Raw genomic sequence first — 15,603 nt, 5'->3', positions numbered from 1 at the left:
CACATCTTATCTGTTTTTATTTTTTAAAACACAGTATGAAAAAAAGAGAGTCTATATACATTGTGTGCAAAAGGCATGAGGAGGTAGGCGAATAATTACAATTATGCAGATTAACACTGGAGTGATAAATGATCAGATGGTTATGTACAGGTAGAGATATTGGTGTGCAAAAGAGCCGAAAAGTAAATAAATAAAAACAGTATGGGGATGAGGTAGGTGAAAATGGGTGGGCTATTTACCGATAGACTATGTACAGCTGCAGCGATCGGTTAGCTGCTCAGATAGCAGATGTTTGAAGTTGGTGAGGGAGATAAAAGTCTCCAACTTCAGTGATTTTTGCAATTCGTTCCAGTCACAGGAAGCAGAGAACTGGAACGAAAGGCGGCCAAATGAGGTGTTAGCTTTAGGGATGATCAGTGAGATACATCTGCTGGAGCGCGTGCTAAGGATGGGTGTTGCCATCCTGAGAGGGGTTGGTAACTTATGATTATTTTCTTAATTAATGAAGTTACATATCGAGGGAGTTTCTGTCATATTGATTTGTAAATAAATAAGAGAATGCATCTCTCTTCTTTCAGACAGAGAGGTCCATCCCACATTAAGTACAGACTACAGTGATGAGTCCTAACATGTGATAAAACATCCATCCCACATTAAGTACAGACTACAGTGATGAGTCCTAACATGTGATAAAACATCCATCCCACATTAAGTACAGACTACAGTGATGAGTCCTAACATGTGATAAAACATCCATCCCACATTAAGTACAGACTACAGTGATGAGTCCTAACATGTGATAAAACATCCATCCCACATTAAGTACAGACTACAGTGATGAGTCCTAACATTGTCCTGTGATAAAACATATTGGTAGACAGTGGCCAAGGGTTTTTAAACAGAGGTTGCATCAATAAGGGATCATATCTTTCACCTGGATTCACCTGGTCAGTCTGTCATGGAAAGAGCAGGTGTTCATAATGTTTTGTATACTCAGTGTATAGTTGCTGACCACCTGCAGTACCCCGGTTGGCCTTCAACTTGAGTTACTTAATGAGAGGGGGCAGCACTGAGCCAGCCTGCATGTTATGTCTAATGGCAGCCTGCAGTACCCCGGTTGGCCTTCAACTTGAGTTACTTAATGAGAGAGGGCAGCACTGAGCTAGCCTGCAACGTCACTTCCTGGAGTAGTTCAAACTGTCTACATAAATCTCCCACATGAGACGCCATCTTAAATGACTATATTTAGCTTCAATGCTGTTGAGTCTTCACATAGGAATGAATGATGTCATAATGGGCCAGAATCCATGGAGCAACAGGAAGTTGTCTTTAATTAACTGTGTGTTGTTTGTTTTTCTCCAGGGTCGTCTGAGGTTGTTGGACCGGCTGACCCAGTCGTTGCCTTAGCTGGTGATGACGTCATTCTACCATGTTCCCTGAAACCCAGTGTCAGTGCTGAGGACATGACAGTGCAGTGGACAAGATTGAACCTGAAAACAGAAAAGGTCCACCTTTACCTTGACGGTCGAGACTCCAATTGGGATCAGTTTCCATCCTACAGGGGAAGAACATCAATGTTTCATGAAGAACTGAAGAACGGCATCGTCTCCTTAATGCTGACCAGAGTTACTCTCTCTGATACTGGAAACTACAGGTGCTTCATTCCAACACTGACCAGCCAGGTGAAGGAAACCACCGTTCAACTCCTTGTTGGTGAGTCATGAATACTGGAGATGTGATCAGAGGTTGTATTGGTAAATCTGGCTAAATGATTGGCTGCTAAAATATCAACATGTCTTCCTCCCTCATCATTCCTTCCTCTGTTATAGATCATGTATTCAGCTGGTCTTCCTCCCTCATCATTCCTTCCTCTGTTATAGATCACGTATTCAGCTGGTCTTCCTCCCTCATCATATATTCAGCTGGTCTTCCTCCCTCATCATGTATTCAGCTGGTCTTCCTCCCTCATCATGTATTCAGCTGGTCTTCCTCCCTCATCATGTATTCAGCTGGTCTTCCTCCCTCATGTATTCAGCTGGTCTTCCTCCCTCATCATGTATTCAGCTGGTCTTCCTCCCTCATCAATCCTTCCTCTGTTATAGATAATGTATTCAGCTGGTCTTCCTCCCTTATTATTCCATCCTCTTTTATAGATCATGTATTCAACTGGTCTTCCTCCCTCATCATGTATTCAGCTGGTCTTCCTCCCTCATCATTCCTTCCTCTGTTATAGATCATGTATTCAGCTGGTCTTCCTCCCTCATCATGTATTCAGCTGGTCTTCCTTCCTCATCATGTATTCAGCTGGTCTTCCTCCCTCATCATGTATTCAGCTGGTCTTCCTCCCTCATCATGTATTCAGCTGGTCTTCCTCCCTCATCATGTATTCAGCTGGTCTTCCTCCCTCATCATTCCTATCTCTGTTAGAGATCATGTTATCAGCTGGTCTTCCGCCCTCATCATGTATTCAGCTGGTCGTCCTCCCTCATCATTCCTTCCTCTGTTATAGATCATGTATTCAGCTGGTCTTCCTCCCTCTTCATGTATTCAGCTGGTCTTCCTCCCTCATCATTCCTTCCTCTGTTATAGATAATGTATTCAGCTGGTCGTCCTCCCTCATCATTCCTTCCTCTGTTATAGATCATGTATTCAGCTGGTCTTCCTCCCTCATGTTTTCAGCTGTTCAGCACACAGCCTTTACAACACACTCCTCACACATCCAAACCTCCCACACTGTCACACTGTCTGTGTCCCAATATTCCTACTAGGCATTTCTTAAATAGCAGGAAGTGTTTAATGTTGTTGATTAGGTATTTCTCAAATAGCAGGAAGTGTTTAATGTTGTTGATTAGGTATTTCTCAAATAGCAGGAAGTGTTTAATGTTGTTGATTAGGTATTTCTCAAATAGCAGGAAGTGTTTAATGTTGTTGATTAGGTATTTCTCAAATAGCAGGAAGTGTTTAATGTTGTTGATTAGGTATTTCTCAAATAGCAGGAAGTGTTTAATGTTGTTAATACTGGAGTGCTGCAGGGTTCTGTTAATATTGAAGTGCTGCAGGGTTCTGCTCATACTGGGGTGCTGCAGGATTCTGTTAATACTGGAGTGCTGCAGGGTTCTGTTAATATTGGAGTGCTGCAGTGTTCTGTTAATATTGGAGTGCTGCAGGGTTCTGTTAATACTGGAGTGCTGCAGGGTTCTGTTAATACTGGAGTGCTGCAGGGTTCTGTTAATACTGGAGTGCTGCAGTGTTCTGTTAATACTGGAGTGCTGCAGGGTTCTGTTAATACTGGAGTGCTGCAGGGTTCTGTTAATACTGGAGTGCTGCAGGGTTCTGTTAATACTGGAGTGCTGCAGGGTTCTGTTAATACTGGAGTGCTGCAGGGTTCTGTTAATACTGGAGTGCTGCAGGGTTCTGTTAATACTGGAGTGCTGCAGGGTTCTGTTAATACTGGAGTGCTGCAGGGTTCTGTTAATACTGGAGTGCTGCAGGGTTCTGTTAATACTGGAGTGCTGCAGGGTTCTGTTAATACTGGAGTGCTGCAGGGTTCTGTTAATACTGGAGTGCTGCAGGGTTCTGTTAATACTGGAGTGCTACAGGGTTCTGTTAATACTGGAGTGCTGCAGGGTTCTGTTAATACTGGAGTGCTGCAGGGTTCTGTTAATACTGGAGTGCTGCAGGGTTCTGTTAATACTGGAGTGCTGCAGGGTTCTGTTATTACTGGAGTTCTGTTATTACTGGAGTTCTGTTATTACTGGAGTTCTGTTATTACTGGAGTTCTGTTAATACTGGAGCGCTGCAGGGTTCTGTTAATACTGGAATGCTGCAGGGTTCTGTTAATACTGGAGTGCTGCATGGTTCTGTTCATGACATCTGACCATCTTTCTGTTAATACTGGAGTGCTGCATGGTTCTGTTCATGACATCTGACCATCTTTCTGTTAATACTGGAGTGCTGCAGGGTTCTGTTCAGGTTTAATGTTGTTGACTAGGTATTTCTCAAACAGCAGGAAGTGTAATGTTGTTGACTAGGCATTTCTCAAATAGCAGGAAGTGTAATGTTGTTGTTTAGGTATTTCTCAGATAGCAGGAAGTGTTTAGTGTTGTTGATTAGGCATTTCTCAAATAGCAGGAAGTGTTTAATGATGTTTATTAGGCATTTAGGCAAAGGTCCATCTAGGGTTGCAAAGGGTCGGAAACCTTCTGGTAAATGTCCGGACATTTTCTATGGGAAGTTAAGGGAATTTTGCTTTAATTCACCAAAAAACTTAGCTTATATCAGTGAACCTTTTTTTGTGGGATACACATAAGGCAATTCTAGGTCTTGTGGCATATTTTGTTTAAACTATCCCCAATTCAATGGAAATGCAACCCTCTGCATTAGAGGTCGACCGATTTAATCGGCATGGTTAATTAGGGCCGATTTCAAATTTTCAGAACAATCGGTAATCTGCATTTTTGGACGCCGATTACATTGCATTCCACGAGGAGACTTCGTGGCAGGCTGACTACCTGTTACGCGAGTGCAGCAAGGAGCCAAAATAAGTTGCTAGCTAGCATTAAACTTATCTTATAAAAAACAATCAATCTTCACATAATCACTAGTTAACTACACATGGTTGATGATATTACAAGGTTAACTAGCTTGTCCTGCGTTGCATCGAATCTACTTCAACTTCGCCAAATTCTGCTTGCAGATGTAAGAGAAGAAATCCCTACTGCCCACTTCACTGTTGCTCCAAGCAGAGAAAACTGCAGTTCTGAAATATATCAAAGTACTATAATTTTACAGATGTATGTTGAAAACGTTTTTGGGAGATGCGATGGATCATTGGGCATCAATTCAATATCCCTTTCTTTTGTTGTTCAGTGAAATCATCCCATGTGAAGAGTCAACTCATTTAATTAAAGTTCAATTCGTAACTAAATAGTTTTTATATTTATAATGGAAGGATTTAATCATGTGCAATTTTGTTTTTAATGTCTACTTATGATCAGGTTAAAGGTTTATGTTTCTGTCTCCATATGATATGGTAAATATATCCAATGCAAAAAACATCTACATTTAAATGGTTAATATTAATTCATTAATATTAATTTGCATATATTCCCATTGATCCCCACGGAAAGTTTCCACCTCTGAATATTCCCCAAATGTGCAACTCTACATATAGATATGTGTATATTTGTAGATATGTGGTAGTGGTGGACTAGGGGCCTGAGGGCACACAGTGTGTTGTGAAATCTGTGAATGTATTGTAATGGTTTAAAATTGTGTCAACTGCCTTAATGTTGCTGGACCCCAGGAAGAGTAGCTGCTGCCTTGGCAGGAACTAATGGGGATCCATAATAAACCCCAGGAATAGTAGCTGCTGCCTTGGCAGGAACTAATGGGGATCCATAATAAACCCCAGGAAGAGTAGCCGCTGCCTTGGCAGGAACTAATGGGGATCCATAATAAACCCCAGGAATAGTAGCTGCTGCCTTGGCAGGAACTAATGGGGATCCATAATAAACCCCAGGAAGAGTAGCTGCTGCCTTGACAGGAACTAATGGGGATCCATAATAAACCCCAGGAAGAGTAGCTGCTGTCTTGGCAGGAACTAATGAGGATCCATAATAAACCCCAGGAAGAGTAGCTGCTGCCTTGGCAGGAACTAATGGGGATCCATAATAAATACAAATGCAAACTACAAATCTTGTATCTGTGTAGGTGCTGTATCTCAGCCAGTGATCTCTGTTGTATATTGTATCTGTGTAGGTGCTGTATCTCAGCCAGTGATCTCTGTTTTATCTTGTATCTGTGTAGGTGCTGTATCTCAGCCAGTGATCTGTTTTATCTTGTATCTGTGTAGGTGCTGTATCTCAGCCAGTGATCTCTGTTTTATCTTGTATCTGTGTAGGTGCTGTATCTCAGCCAGTGATCTGTTTTATCTTGTATCTGTAGGTGCTGTATCTCAGCCAGTGATCTGTTTTATCTTGTATCTGTAGGTGCTGTATCTCAGCCAGTGATCTCTATTGTTGGAACTAAAGACTGGGGGGTGGTCCTGAAGTGTGAGTCTGGAGGCTGGTTTCCTGAACCTGAGATGGAGTGGCTGGACAGTTCTGGAACCATCCTACCTGCTGATGGACCTCCAGAGAGACACAGAGACTCAGAGGGCCTCTACGCTCTGAGACGACATGTCACCGTGAACCAGACTGACACCAACAGGTTCACCTGTAGAGTTCACCAGACGGAGATCAACCAGCTGAAGGAGACAGAGATTCATGTCCCAGGTGAGGTCTTCATTGGTTAACCCAAATACCTGAGACCTCTAGTTAGTTAGACTAGTTAGTGGAGGACGGTTTCCTAGGGGATGACCTTATTGGTCTGTTCAGCAGTAATGATGCTTTACTTCCTGTACAGTATATATGTAGTGTTGTAATGGTTTGACATGACTTCTCTGTTTCAGATGACGTGTTTCCTAAATCACAAGTGGCGTTGATTATTGGTCTATCAATACTATTAGCTATTGTAGTTCTCACAGCTTCAGCTGGTGTCTACAAGTGGAGAAAACATACTGAAGGTGAGTTTAACCTTGACCTCTGACTGGTCCTTGATCTCTGACTGGTCCTTGATCTCTGACTGGTCCTTGATGTCTGACTGGTCCTTGATCTCTGACTGGTCCTTGATGTCTGACTGGTCCTTGATCTCTGACTGGTCCTTGATCTCTGACTGGTCCTTGATGTCTGACTGGTCCTTGATCTCTGACTGGTCCTTGATGTCTGACTGGTCCTTGATCTCTGACTGGTCCTTGATCTCTGACTGGTCCTTGATGTCTGACTGGTCCTTGATCTCTGACTGGTCCTTGATGTCTGACTGGTCCTTGATGTCTGACTGGTCCTTGATCTCTGACTGGTCCTTGATGTCTGACTGGTCCTTGATGTCTGACTGGTCCTTGATCTCTGACTGGTCCTTGATCTCTGACTGGTCCTTGATGTCTGACTGGTCCTTGATCTCTGACTGGTCCTTGATCTCTGACTGGTCCTTGATGTCTGACTGGTCCTTGATCTCTGACTGGTCCTTGATGTCTGACTGGTCCTTGATGTCTGACTGGTCCTTGATGTCTGACTGGTCCTTGATGTCTGACTGGTCCTTGTGTGATATTTTATTTGTATTTTTTTTATTTCTTATTTGCAAAATTGTTAAAAAGCTGTTTTTGCTTTGTCATTATGGGGTATTGTGATGTCATTGTGGGGTATTGTGATGTCATTGTGGGGTATTGTGATGTCATTGTGGGGTATTGTGATGTCATTGTGGGGTATTGTGATGTCATTATGGGGTATTGTGATGTCATTATGGGGTATTGTGTGTAGATTGGTGAGGGCAAAATAAGGTTTGAATCCATTTTAGAATAAGGCTGTAACATAACAAAATGTGGAAAAAGTCAAGGAATGACCCATATACTATGTATTAGATCAGGATATAACTAGGAATGACCCATATACTGTCCATTAGACTCTATTCATTTATACCAGGTTACCTTCAGACCAGTCCTGTATTAGATCAGGATATAACTAGGAATGACCCATATACTGTCCATTAGACTCTATTCATTTATACCAGGTTACCTTCAGACCAGTCCTGTATTAGATCAGGATATAACTAGGAATGACCCATATACTGTCCATTAGACTCTATTCATTTATACCAGGTTACCTTCAGACCAGTCCTGTATTAGATCAGGATATAACTAGGAATGACCCATATACTGTCCATTAGACTCTATAATACTGTCCTGGTCAATTGTTTATCACAGATCTGATGGTTTTAATGGTTTACTGTATTTGAATTTGTTTTTTAAAGACTGTTTTCTTTGTGTTTAAGCTTTTTAATGATTATTATTGTAATGCTTTTATACATTTGTTTTCTTTTGTCTACAGAGAAGAAGATTAGAAAACAAATGGAAGAACAAGGTAAGTGGGCTGTTGACTTGTTATATATAGAGATTATGATTATTACTATAATACTGATGGGTCAACTGTTTCTCACAGACCTCATGGTTTATTACTAGAATACTGATGGGTCAACTGTTAATCACAGACCTCATGGTTTATTACTATAATACTGATGGGTCAACTGTTAATCACAGACCTCATGGTTTATTACTATAATACTGATGGGTCAACTGTTAATCACAGACCTCATGGTTTATTACTATAATACTGATGGGTCAACTGTTAATCACAGACCTCATGGTTTTATGCTTTTCTCTCTTGTGTGTAAATATTCATATTCATGTATTTCCTTGTCTACAGTGATGATGTAGAGTTATATACTGTAGAACTAGAGGACATTACTAGTCAGGTTAGATGTAGAGGACATTACTAGTCAGGTTAGATGTAGAGTTATATACTGTAGAACAAGAGGACATTACTAGTCAGGTTAGATGTAGAGTTATATACTGTAGAACAAGAGGACATTACTAGTCAGGTTAGATGTAGAGGACATTACTAATCAGGTTAGATGTAGAGTTATATACTGTAGAACAAGATGACATTACTAATCAGGTTAGATGTAGAGTTATATACTGTAGAACAAGAGGACATTACTAGTCAGGTTAGATGTAGAGGACATTACTAGTCATGTTAGATGTAGAGGACATTACTAGTCAGGTTAGATGTAGAGGACATTATAACTCTACATCTGTTTTCTTTCCTTTCTAGTTGAATCCCTGTTTGTGAACATACACTCCTACTACCTCATTCAGAATGTTACCATGGTGATTCCCATGGCATTTGCCTTGATCCGTTCTGAGACGTACTCTAAGATCCGTGCTGCCAGGACCAGATGGGACCAGATGGAACTGTTGTACGAGGCTCTAGACTTTGGAGGGGTAAAGCTGAAATCAGACTTTTACAGGATTCTACTGGATCTGGAACCTGACCTTGTCATCGACCTGGGTAAGAACCTCTCTACCTCTGGTTACATATCACTGGAATATAAACCTCATCTAGTCTATCACCTGGGTAAGAACCTCTCTACCTCTGGTTACATATCACTGGAATATAAACCTTATCTAGTCTATCACCTGGGTAAGAACCTCTCTACCTCTGGTTACATATCACTGTAATATAAACCTTATCTAGTATATCACCTGGGTAAGAACCTCTCTACTGGTTGTACTGGGTAGACCAGAGGAACCAGGCTCTGAGGGGTGACCAGTCCTCTGCTGGCTGTACTGGGTAGACCAGAGGAACCAAGCTCTGAGGGGTGACCAGTCCTCTCCTGATGTACTGGGTAGACCAGTCCTCTACTGGCTGTACTGGGTAGAGAGGAACCAGGCTCTGAGGGGTGACCAGTCCTCTACTGACTGTACTGGGTAGACCAGAGGAACCAGGCTCTGAGGGGTGACCAGTCCTCTACTGGCTGTACTGGGTAGACCAGAGGAACCAGGCTCTGAGGAGTGACCAGTCCTCTACTGGCTGTACTGGGTAGAGAGGAACCAGGCTCTGAGGGATGACCAGTCCTCCACTGGCTGTATACTTTACATATATATATATATATAAACTCAAATCAAATCACATTTTATTGGTCACATATGGTTAGCATGGGCGGCCTGTCAGAAGATCCAGGACCCAGTTGCACAGGGCTTGGGACTTGGGTCGACCGATTAATCGGAATGGCCGATTTCAAGTTTTCATAACAATCAGAAATCTGTATTTTTTATTGTTTATAATTATTTTTATTTTTTTACACCTTTATTTAATCTGTATTTAAATAGGCAAGTCAGTTAAGAACACATTTAAGAACACATTCTTATTTTCAATGACGGCCTAGGAACGGTGGGTTAACTGCCTCGTTCAGGGGCAGAAAGACAGATTTTCACCTTGTCAGCTCGGGGGATTCAATCTTGCAACCTTACAGTTAACTAGTCCAACGCAATAACGACCTGCCTCTCTCTCGTGGCACTCCACAAGGAGACTGACTGCCTGTTACGCGAATGCAGTAAGCCAAGGTAAGTTGCTAGCTAGCATTATTAAACTTATCTTATAAAAAACAATCAATCATAATCACAAGTTAACTACACATGGTTGATGATATTACTAGATATTATCTAGCATGTCCTGCATTGCATATAATCTGACTGAGCATACAAGTATCTAAGTATCTGACTGAGTAGGCAGAAGCAGTAAACATTCATTCAAACGTTTTGCCATGACTTCAAGCCTATCAACTCTCGAGATGAGGCTGGTGTAACCGAAGTGAAATGGCTAGCTAGTTAGCGCGCGCTAATAGCGTTTCAAACTTCACTCGCTCTGAGACTTGGGGTGGTTGTTTCCCTTGCTCTGTATGGGTAATGCTGCTTCGATGTGGTGGCTGTTGTCAATTTAGCCTCAAATGAATGTGTTCCTGGTTCGAGCCCAGGGAGGAGTGAGGAGAGGGATGGAAGCTATACTGTTACACTGGCAATACTAAAGTGCCTATAAGAACATCTAATAGTCAAAGGTATATGAAATACAAATGGTATAGAGGGAAATAGTCCTATAATAACTACAACCTAAAACTTCTTACCTGGGAATATTGAAGACTCATGTTAAAAGGAACCACCAGCTTTCATATGATCTCATGTTCTGAGCAAGGAACTGAAACGTTAGCTTTCATACATGGCACATTTTGCACTTTTATGTTCTTCCTCAACACTTTGTTTTTGCATTATTTAAACCAAATTGAACATGTTTCATTATTCATTTGAGGCTAAATTGATTTTATTGATATATTATATTAAGTTAAAATAAGTGTTAATTCAGTATTGTTGTAATTGTCATTATTACAAATAAAAACATATATATTTTTAAAATTGGCCGATTTAATCGGCATCGGCTTTTTTGGTCCTCCAATAATCTGTTTCGGTATCGGCGTTGAAAAATAATAATCGGTCGACCTCTAGTTGTGACCCAGGGTCTCGAGCTTGATGACGAGTTTGGAGAGTACTATGGTGTTAAATGCTGAGCTGTAGTCGATGAACAGCATTCTCTCACAGGTATTCCTCTTGTCCAGATGGGTTAGGGCAGTGTGCAGTGTGGTTGCGATTGTGTATCTTTTGACCTATAGGGGCGGTAAGCAAATTGGAGTGGGTCTAGGGTGTCAGGTAGGTTGGAGGTGATATGGTCCTTGACTAGTCTCTCAAAGCACTTCATGATGACGGAGGTGAATGCTACGGGGCGGTAGTCATTTAGCTCTGGTACCTTAGCTTTCTTGGGAACAGGGACAATGGTGGCCCTCTTGAAGGTATACACGGCTGTGATTATAATCTAAGAGAATTCTCTTGGTAGGTAATGCAGTCGGCATTTGAATGTAAGGAATTCTAGGTCAGGTGATCAAAAGGACTTGAGTTCCTGTATGTTGTTATGATCACACCACTTCTCGTTAATCATAAGGCATACACACCGCCCTTCTTCTTACCAGAGAGATGCTTGTTTCTGTCGGCACGATGCGAAGAAACCAGGTGGCTGTACCGACTCCGATAGCATGTCTCGAGTGAGCCTTGTTTCCATGAAACAGAGAACGTGACAATCTCTGATGTCTCTCTGGAAGGAAACCCTTGCTCGGATTTCGTCTACCTTGTTGTCAAGAGACTGGACATTGGCGAGTAGTATGCTAGGGAGTGGTGCGCGATGTGACCAGAAGACCGCTCCATCTCAGCAAAAAAAGAAATGTCCTCTCACTGTCAACTGCGTTTCTTTTCAGCAAACTTAACGTGTGTAAATATTTGTATGAACATAACAAGATTCAACAACTGTGACATAAACTGAACAAGTTCCACAGACATGTGACTAACAGAAATGGAATAATGTGTCCCTGAACAAATGGGGGGTCAAAAGTAACAGTCAGTATCAGCTCAGTCAGCTTCATTAAGTACTGCAGTGCATCTCCTCCTCATGGACTGCACCAGATTTGACAGTTCTTGCTGTGAGATGTTACCCCACTCTTCCACCAAGGCACCTGCAAGTTCCCAGGCATTTCTGGGGAAATTTCCCTAGCCCTCACCCTCCAATCCAAAAGGTCCCAGACGTGCTCAATGGGATTGAGATCCGGGCTCTTCGCTGGCCATGGCAGAGCACTGACATTTCTGTATTGCAGGAAATCACGCACAGAATGAGCAGTATGCATGGTGGCATTGTCATGCTGGAGGGTCATGTCAGGATGAGCCTGCAGGAAGGGTACCACATGAGGGAGGATGTCTTCCCTGTAACGCACAGCGTTGAGATTGCCTGCAATGACAACAAGCTCAGTCCGATGAGGACCTGCCTTACAACAGGCCTACAAGCCCTCAGTCCAGCCTCTTTCCGCTTATTGCGGACAGTCTGTGCACTGATGGAGGGATTGTGCGTTCCTGGTGTAACTCGGGCAGTTGTTGTTGCCATCCTGTACCTGTCCCGCAGGTGTGATGTTCGGATGTACCGATCCTGTGCAGGTGTTGTTACACGTGTTCTGCCTCTGCGAGGACGATCAGCTGTCCGTCTTGTCTCCTTGTAATGCTGTCTTAGGCGTCTCACAGTACAGATATTGCAATTTATTGCCCTGGCCAAATCTGCAGTCCTCATGCCTCCTTGCAGCATGCCTAAGGCACGTTCACACAGAGGAGCAGGGACCCTGGGCATTTTTCTTTTGGTGTTTTTCAGAGTCAGTAGAAAGGTCTCTTTAGTGCCCTATGTTTTCATAACTGTGACCTTAATTGCCTACCGTCTGTAAGCTGTTAGTGTCTTAATGACCGTTCCACAGGTGCAAATTCATTAATTGGGGCGGCAGGGTAGCCTAGTGGTTAGAGCGTTGGACTAGTAACCGGAAGGTTGCGAGTTCAAACCCCCAAGCTGACAAGGTACAAATCTGTCGTTCTGCCCCTGAACAGGCAGTTAACCCACTGTTCCCAGGCCGTCATTGTAAATAAGAATTTGTTCTTAACTGACTTGCCTGGTTAAATAAAGGTAAAAAAAAAAAAAAAAAATTGTTTATGGTTCATTGAACAAACAAGCATAACTCTATATCTAACCTGACTAGTAATGTCCTCTTGTACAGTGTTAAAACCCTTTACAATGAAGATCTGTGAAGTTATTTGGATTTTTTCAAATTATCGTTGAAAGACAGGGTCCTGAAAAAGGGACGTTTCTTTTTTTGCTGAGTTTAGGTTGGGAATGAAAATGTAGCTGTTAGGTACGGGTTAATGTTAGGATGTTAGGATGAACCGATATGGTCATGTATACATTGGGTTAGGGATGAACAGACCAGTCCCAAATCCCTGTGATTCACATGAAGAAAAGAAGTATATAACTACATCTAACCTGACTAGTAATGTCCTCTACATCTAACCTGACTAGTAATGTCCTCTACATCTAACCTCACTAGTAATGTCCTCTTGTTCTACAGTATATAACTCTACATCTAACCTGACTAGTAATGTCCTCTAGTTCTACAGTATATAACTCTACATCTAACCTGACTAGTAATGTCCTCTACATCTAACCTGACTAGTAATGTCCTCTTGTTCTACAGTATATAACTCTACATCTAACCTGACTAGTAATGTCCTCTACATCTAACCTGACTAGTAATGTCCTCTTGTTCTACATTATATAACTCTACATCTAACCTGACTAGTAATGTCCTCTACATCTAACCTGACTAGTAATGTCCTCTTGTTCTACAGTATATAACTCTACATCTAACCTGACTAGTAATGTCCTCTTGTTCTACAGTATATAACTCTACATCTAACCTGACTAGTAATGTCCTCTACATCTAACCTGACTAGTAATGTCCTCTACATCTAACCTGACTAGTAATGTCCTCTACATCTAACCTGACTAGTAATGTCCTCTTGTTCTACAGTATATAACTCTACATCTAACCTGACTAGTAATTTCCTCTTGTTCTACATTATATAACTCTATATCTAACCTGAATAGTAATGTCCTCTTGTTCTACAGTATATAACTCTACATCTAACCTGACTAGTAATGTCCTCTTGTTCTACAGTATATAACTCTACATCTAACCTGACTAGTAATGTCCTCTTGTTCTACAGTATATAACTCTACATCTAACCTGACTAGTAATGTCCTCTACATCTAACCTGACTAGTAATGTCCTCTTGTTCTACAGTATATAACTCTACATCTAACCTGACTAGTAATGTCCTCTAGTTCTACAGTATATAACTCTACATCTAACCTGACTAGTAATGTCCTCTACATCTAACCTGACTAGTAATGTCCTCTTGTTCTACAGTATATAACTCTACATCTAACCTGACTAGTAATTTCCTCTTGTTCTACATTATATAACTCTATATCTAACCTGACTAGTAATGTCCTCTTGTTCTACAGTATATAACTCTACATCTAACCTGACTAGTAATGTCCTCTTGTTCTACAGTATATAACTCTACATCTAACCTGACTAGTAATGTCCTCTTGTTCTACAGTATATAACTCTACATCTAACCTGACTAGTAATGTCCTCTACATCTAACCTGACTAGTAATGTCCTCTTGTTCTACAGTATATAACTCTACATCTAACCTGACTATTAATGTCCTCTTGTTCTACAGTATATAACTCTACATCTAACCTGACTAGTAATGTCCTCTACATCTAACCTGGCTAGTAATGTCCTCTACATCTAACCTGACTAGTAATTTCCTCTTGTTCTACAGTAAATAACTCTACATCTAACCTGACTAGTAATGTCCTCTACATCTAACCTGACTAGTAATGTCCTCTACATCTAACCTGACTAGTAATGTCCTCTACATCTAACCTGACTAGTAATGTCCTCTTGTTCTACAGTATATAACTCTACATCCAACCTGACTAGTAATGTCCTCTTGTTCTACAGTATATAACTCTACATCTAACCTGACTAGTAATGTCCTCTACATCTAACCTGACTAGTAATTTCCTCTTGTTCTACAGTATATAACTCTACATCTAACGTGACTAGTAATGTCCTCTACATCTAACTTGACTAGTAATGTCCTCTTGTTCTACAGTATATAACTCTACATCTAACCTGACTAGTAATGTCCTCTTGTTCTACAGTATATAACTCTACATCTAACCTGACTAGTAATGTCCTCTTGTTCTACAGTATATAACTCTACATCTAACCTGACTAGTAATGTCCTCTTGTTCTACAGTATATAACTCTACATCTAACCTGACTAGTAATGTCCTCTACATCTAACCTGACTAGTAATGTCCTCTTGTTCTACAGTATATAACTCTACATCTAACCTGACTAGCAATGTCCTCTACATCTAACCTGACTAGTAATGTCCTCTTGTTCTACAGTATATGACTCTACATCTAACCTGACTAGTAATGTCCTCTTCTTCTACAGTATATAACTCCACATCTAACCTGACTAGTAATGTCCTCTACATCTAACCTGACTAGTAATGAATGTCCTCTTGTTCTACAGTATATAACTCCACATCTAACCTGACTAGTAATGTCCTCTACATCTAACCTGACTAGCAATGTCCTCTTGTTCTACAGTATATAACTCTACATCTAACCTGACTAGTAATGTCTTCTACATCTAACCTGACTAGTAATGTCC

At 41.3% G+C, this 15,603-nt stretch overlaps 2 protein-coding genes across 2 annotated transcripts in view; both read left to right on the top strand.

Annotated features, from left to right (window-relative positions):
- LOC118965952 (butyrophilin subfamily 1 member A1-like) overlaps nt 1-6,295 on the top strand; it is a 62,056-nt gene extending 55,761 nt beyond the window's left edge. The window contains exons 2-3 of the mRNA XM_036987032.1: nt 1,363-1,713; nt 5,991-6,295. Of these exons, the coding sequence (XP_036842927.1) occupies nt 1,363-1,713; nt 5,991-6,295 (656 nt within the window). The remainder of the gene's footprint in view (nt 1-1,362; nt 1,714-5,990) is intronic.
- A 1,647-nt stretch (nt 6,296-7,942) lies between these two features.
- The window catches only part of LOC118966146, a 174,739-nt gene continuing 167,078 nt past the window's right edge, over nt 7,943-15,603 (top strand). Inside the window, exons 1-2 of the mRNA XM_036989221.1 lie at nt 7,943-7,955; nt 8,706-8,942. Coding sequence (XP_036845116.1) covers nt 7,943-7,955; nt 8,706-8,942 — 250 coding nt within the window. The remainder of the gene's footprint in view (nt 7,956-8,705; nt 8,943-15,603) is intronic.

This window comes from Oncorhynchus mykiss, chromosome 9 (genome assembly GCF_013265735.2).
Source record: "Oncorhynchus mykiss isolate Arlee chromosome 9, USDA_OmykA_1.1, whole genome shotgun sequence".
NCBI classification, from domain to species: Eukaryota; Metazoa; Chordata; class Actinopteri; order Salmoniformes; family Salmonidae; genus Oncorhynchus; species Oncorhynchus mykiss.
This window is presented reverse-complemented; position numbering and strand designations above follow the sequence as displayed.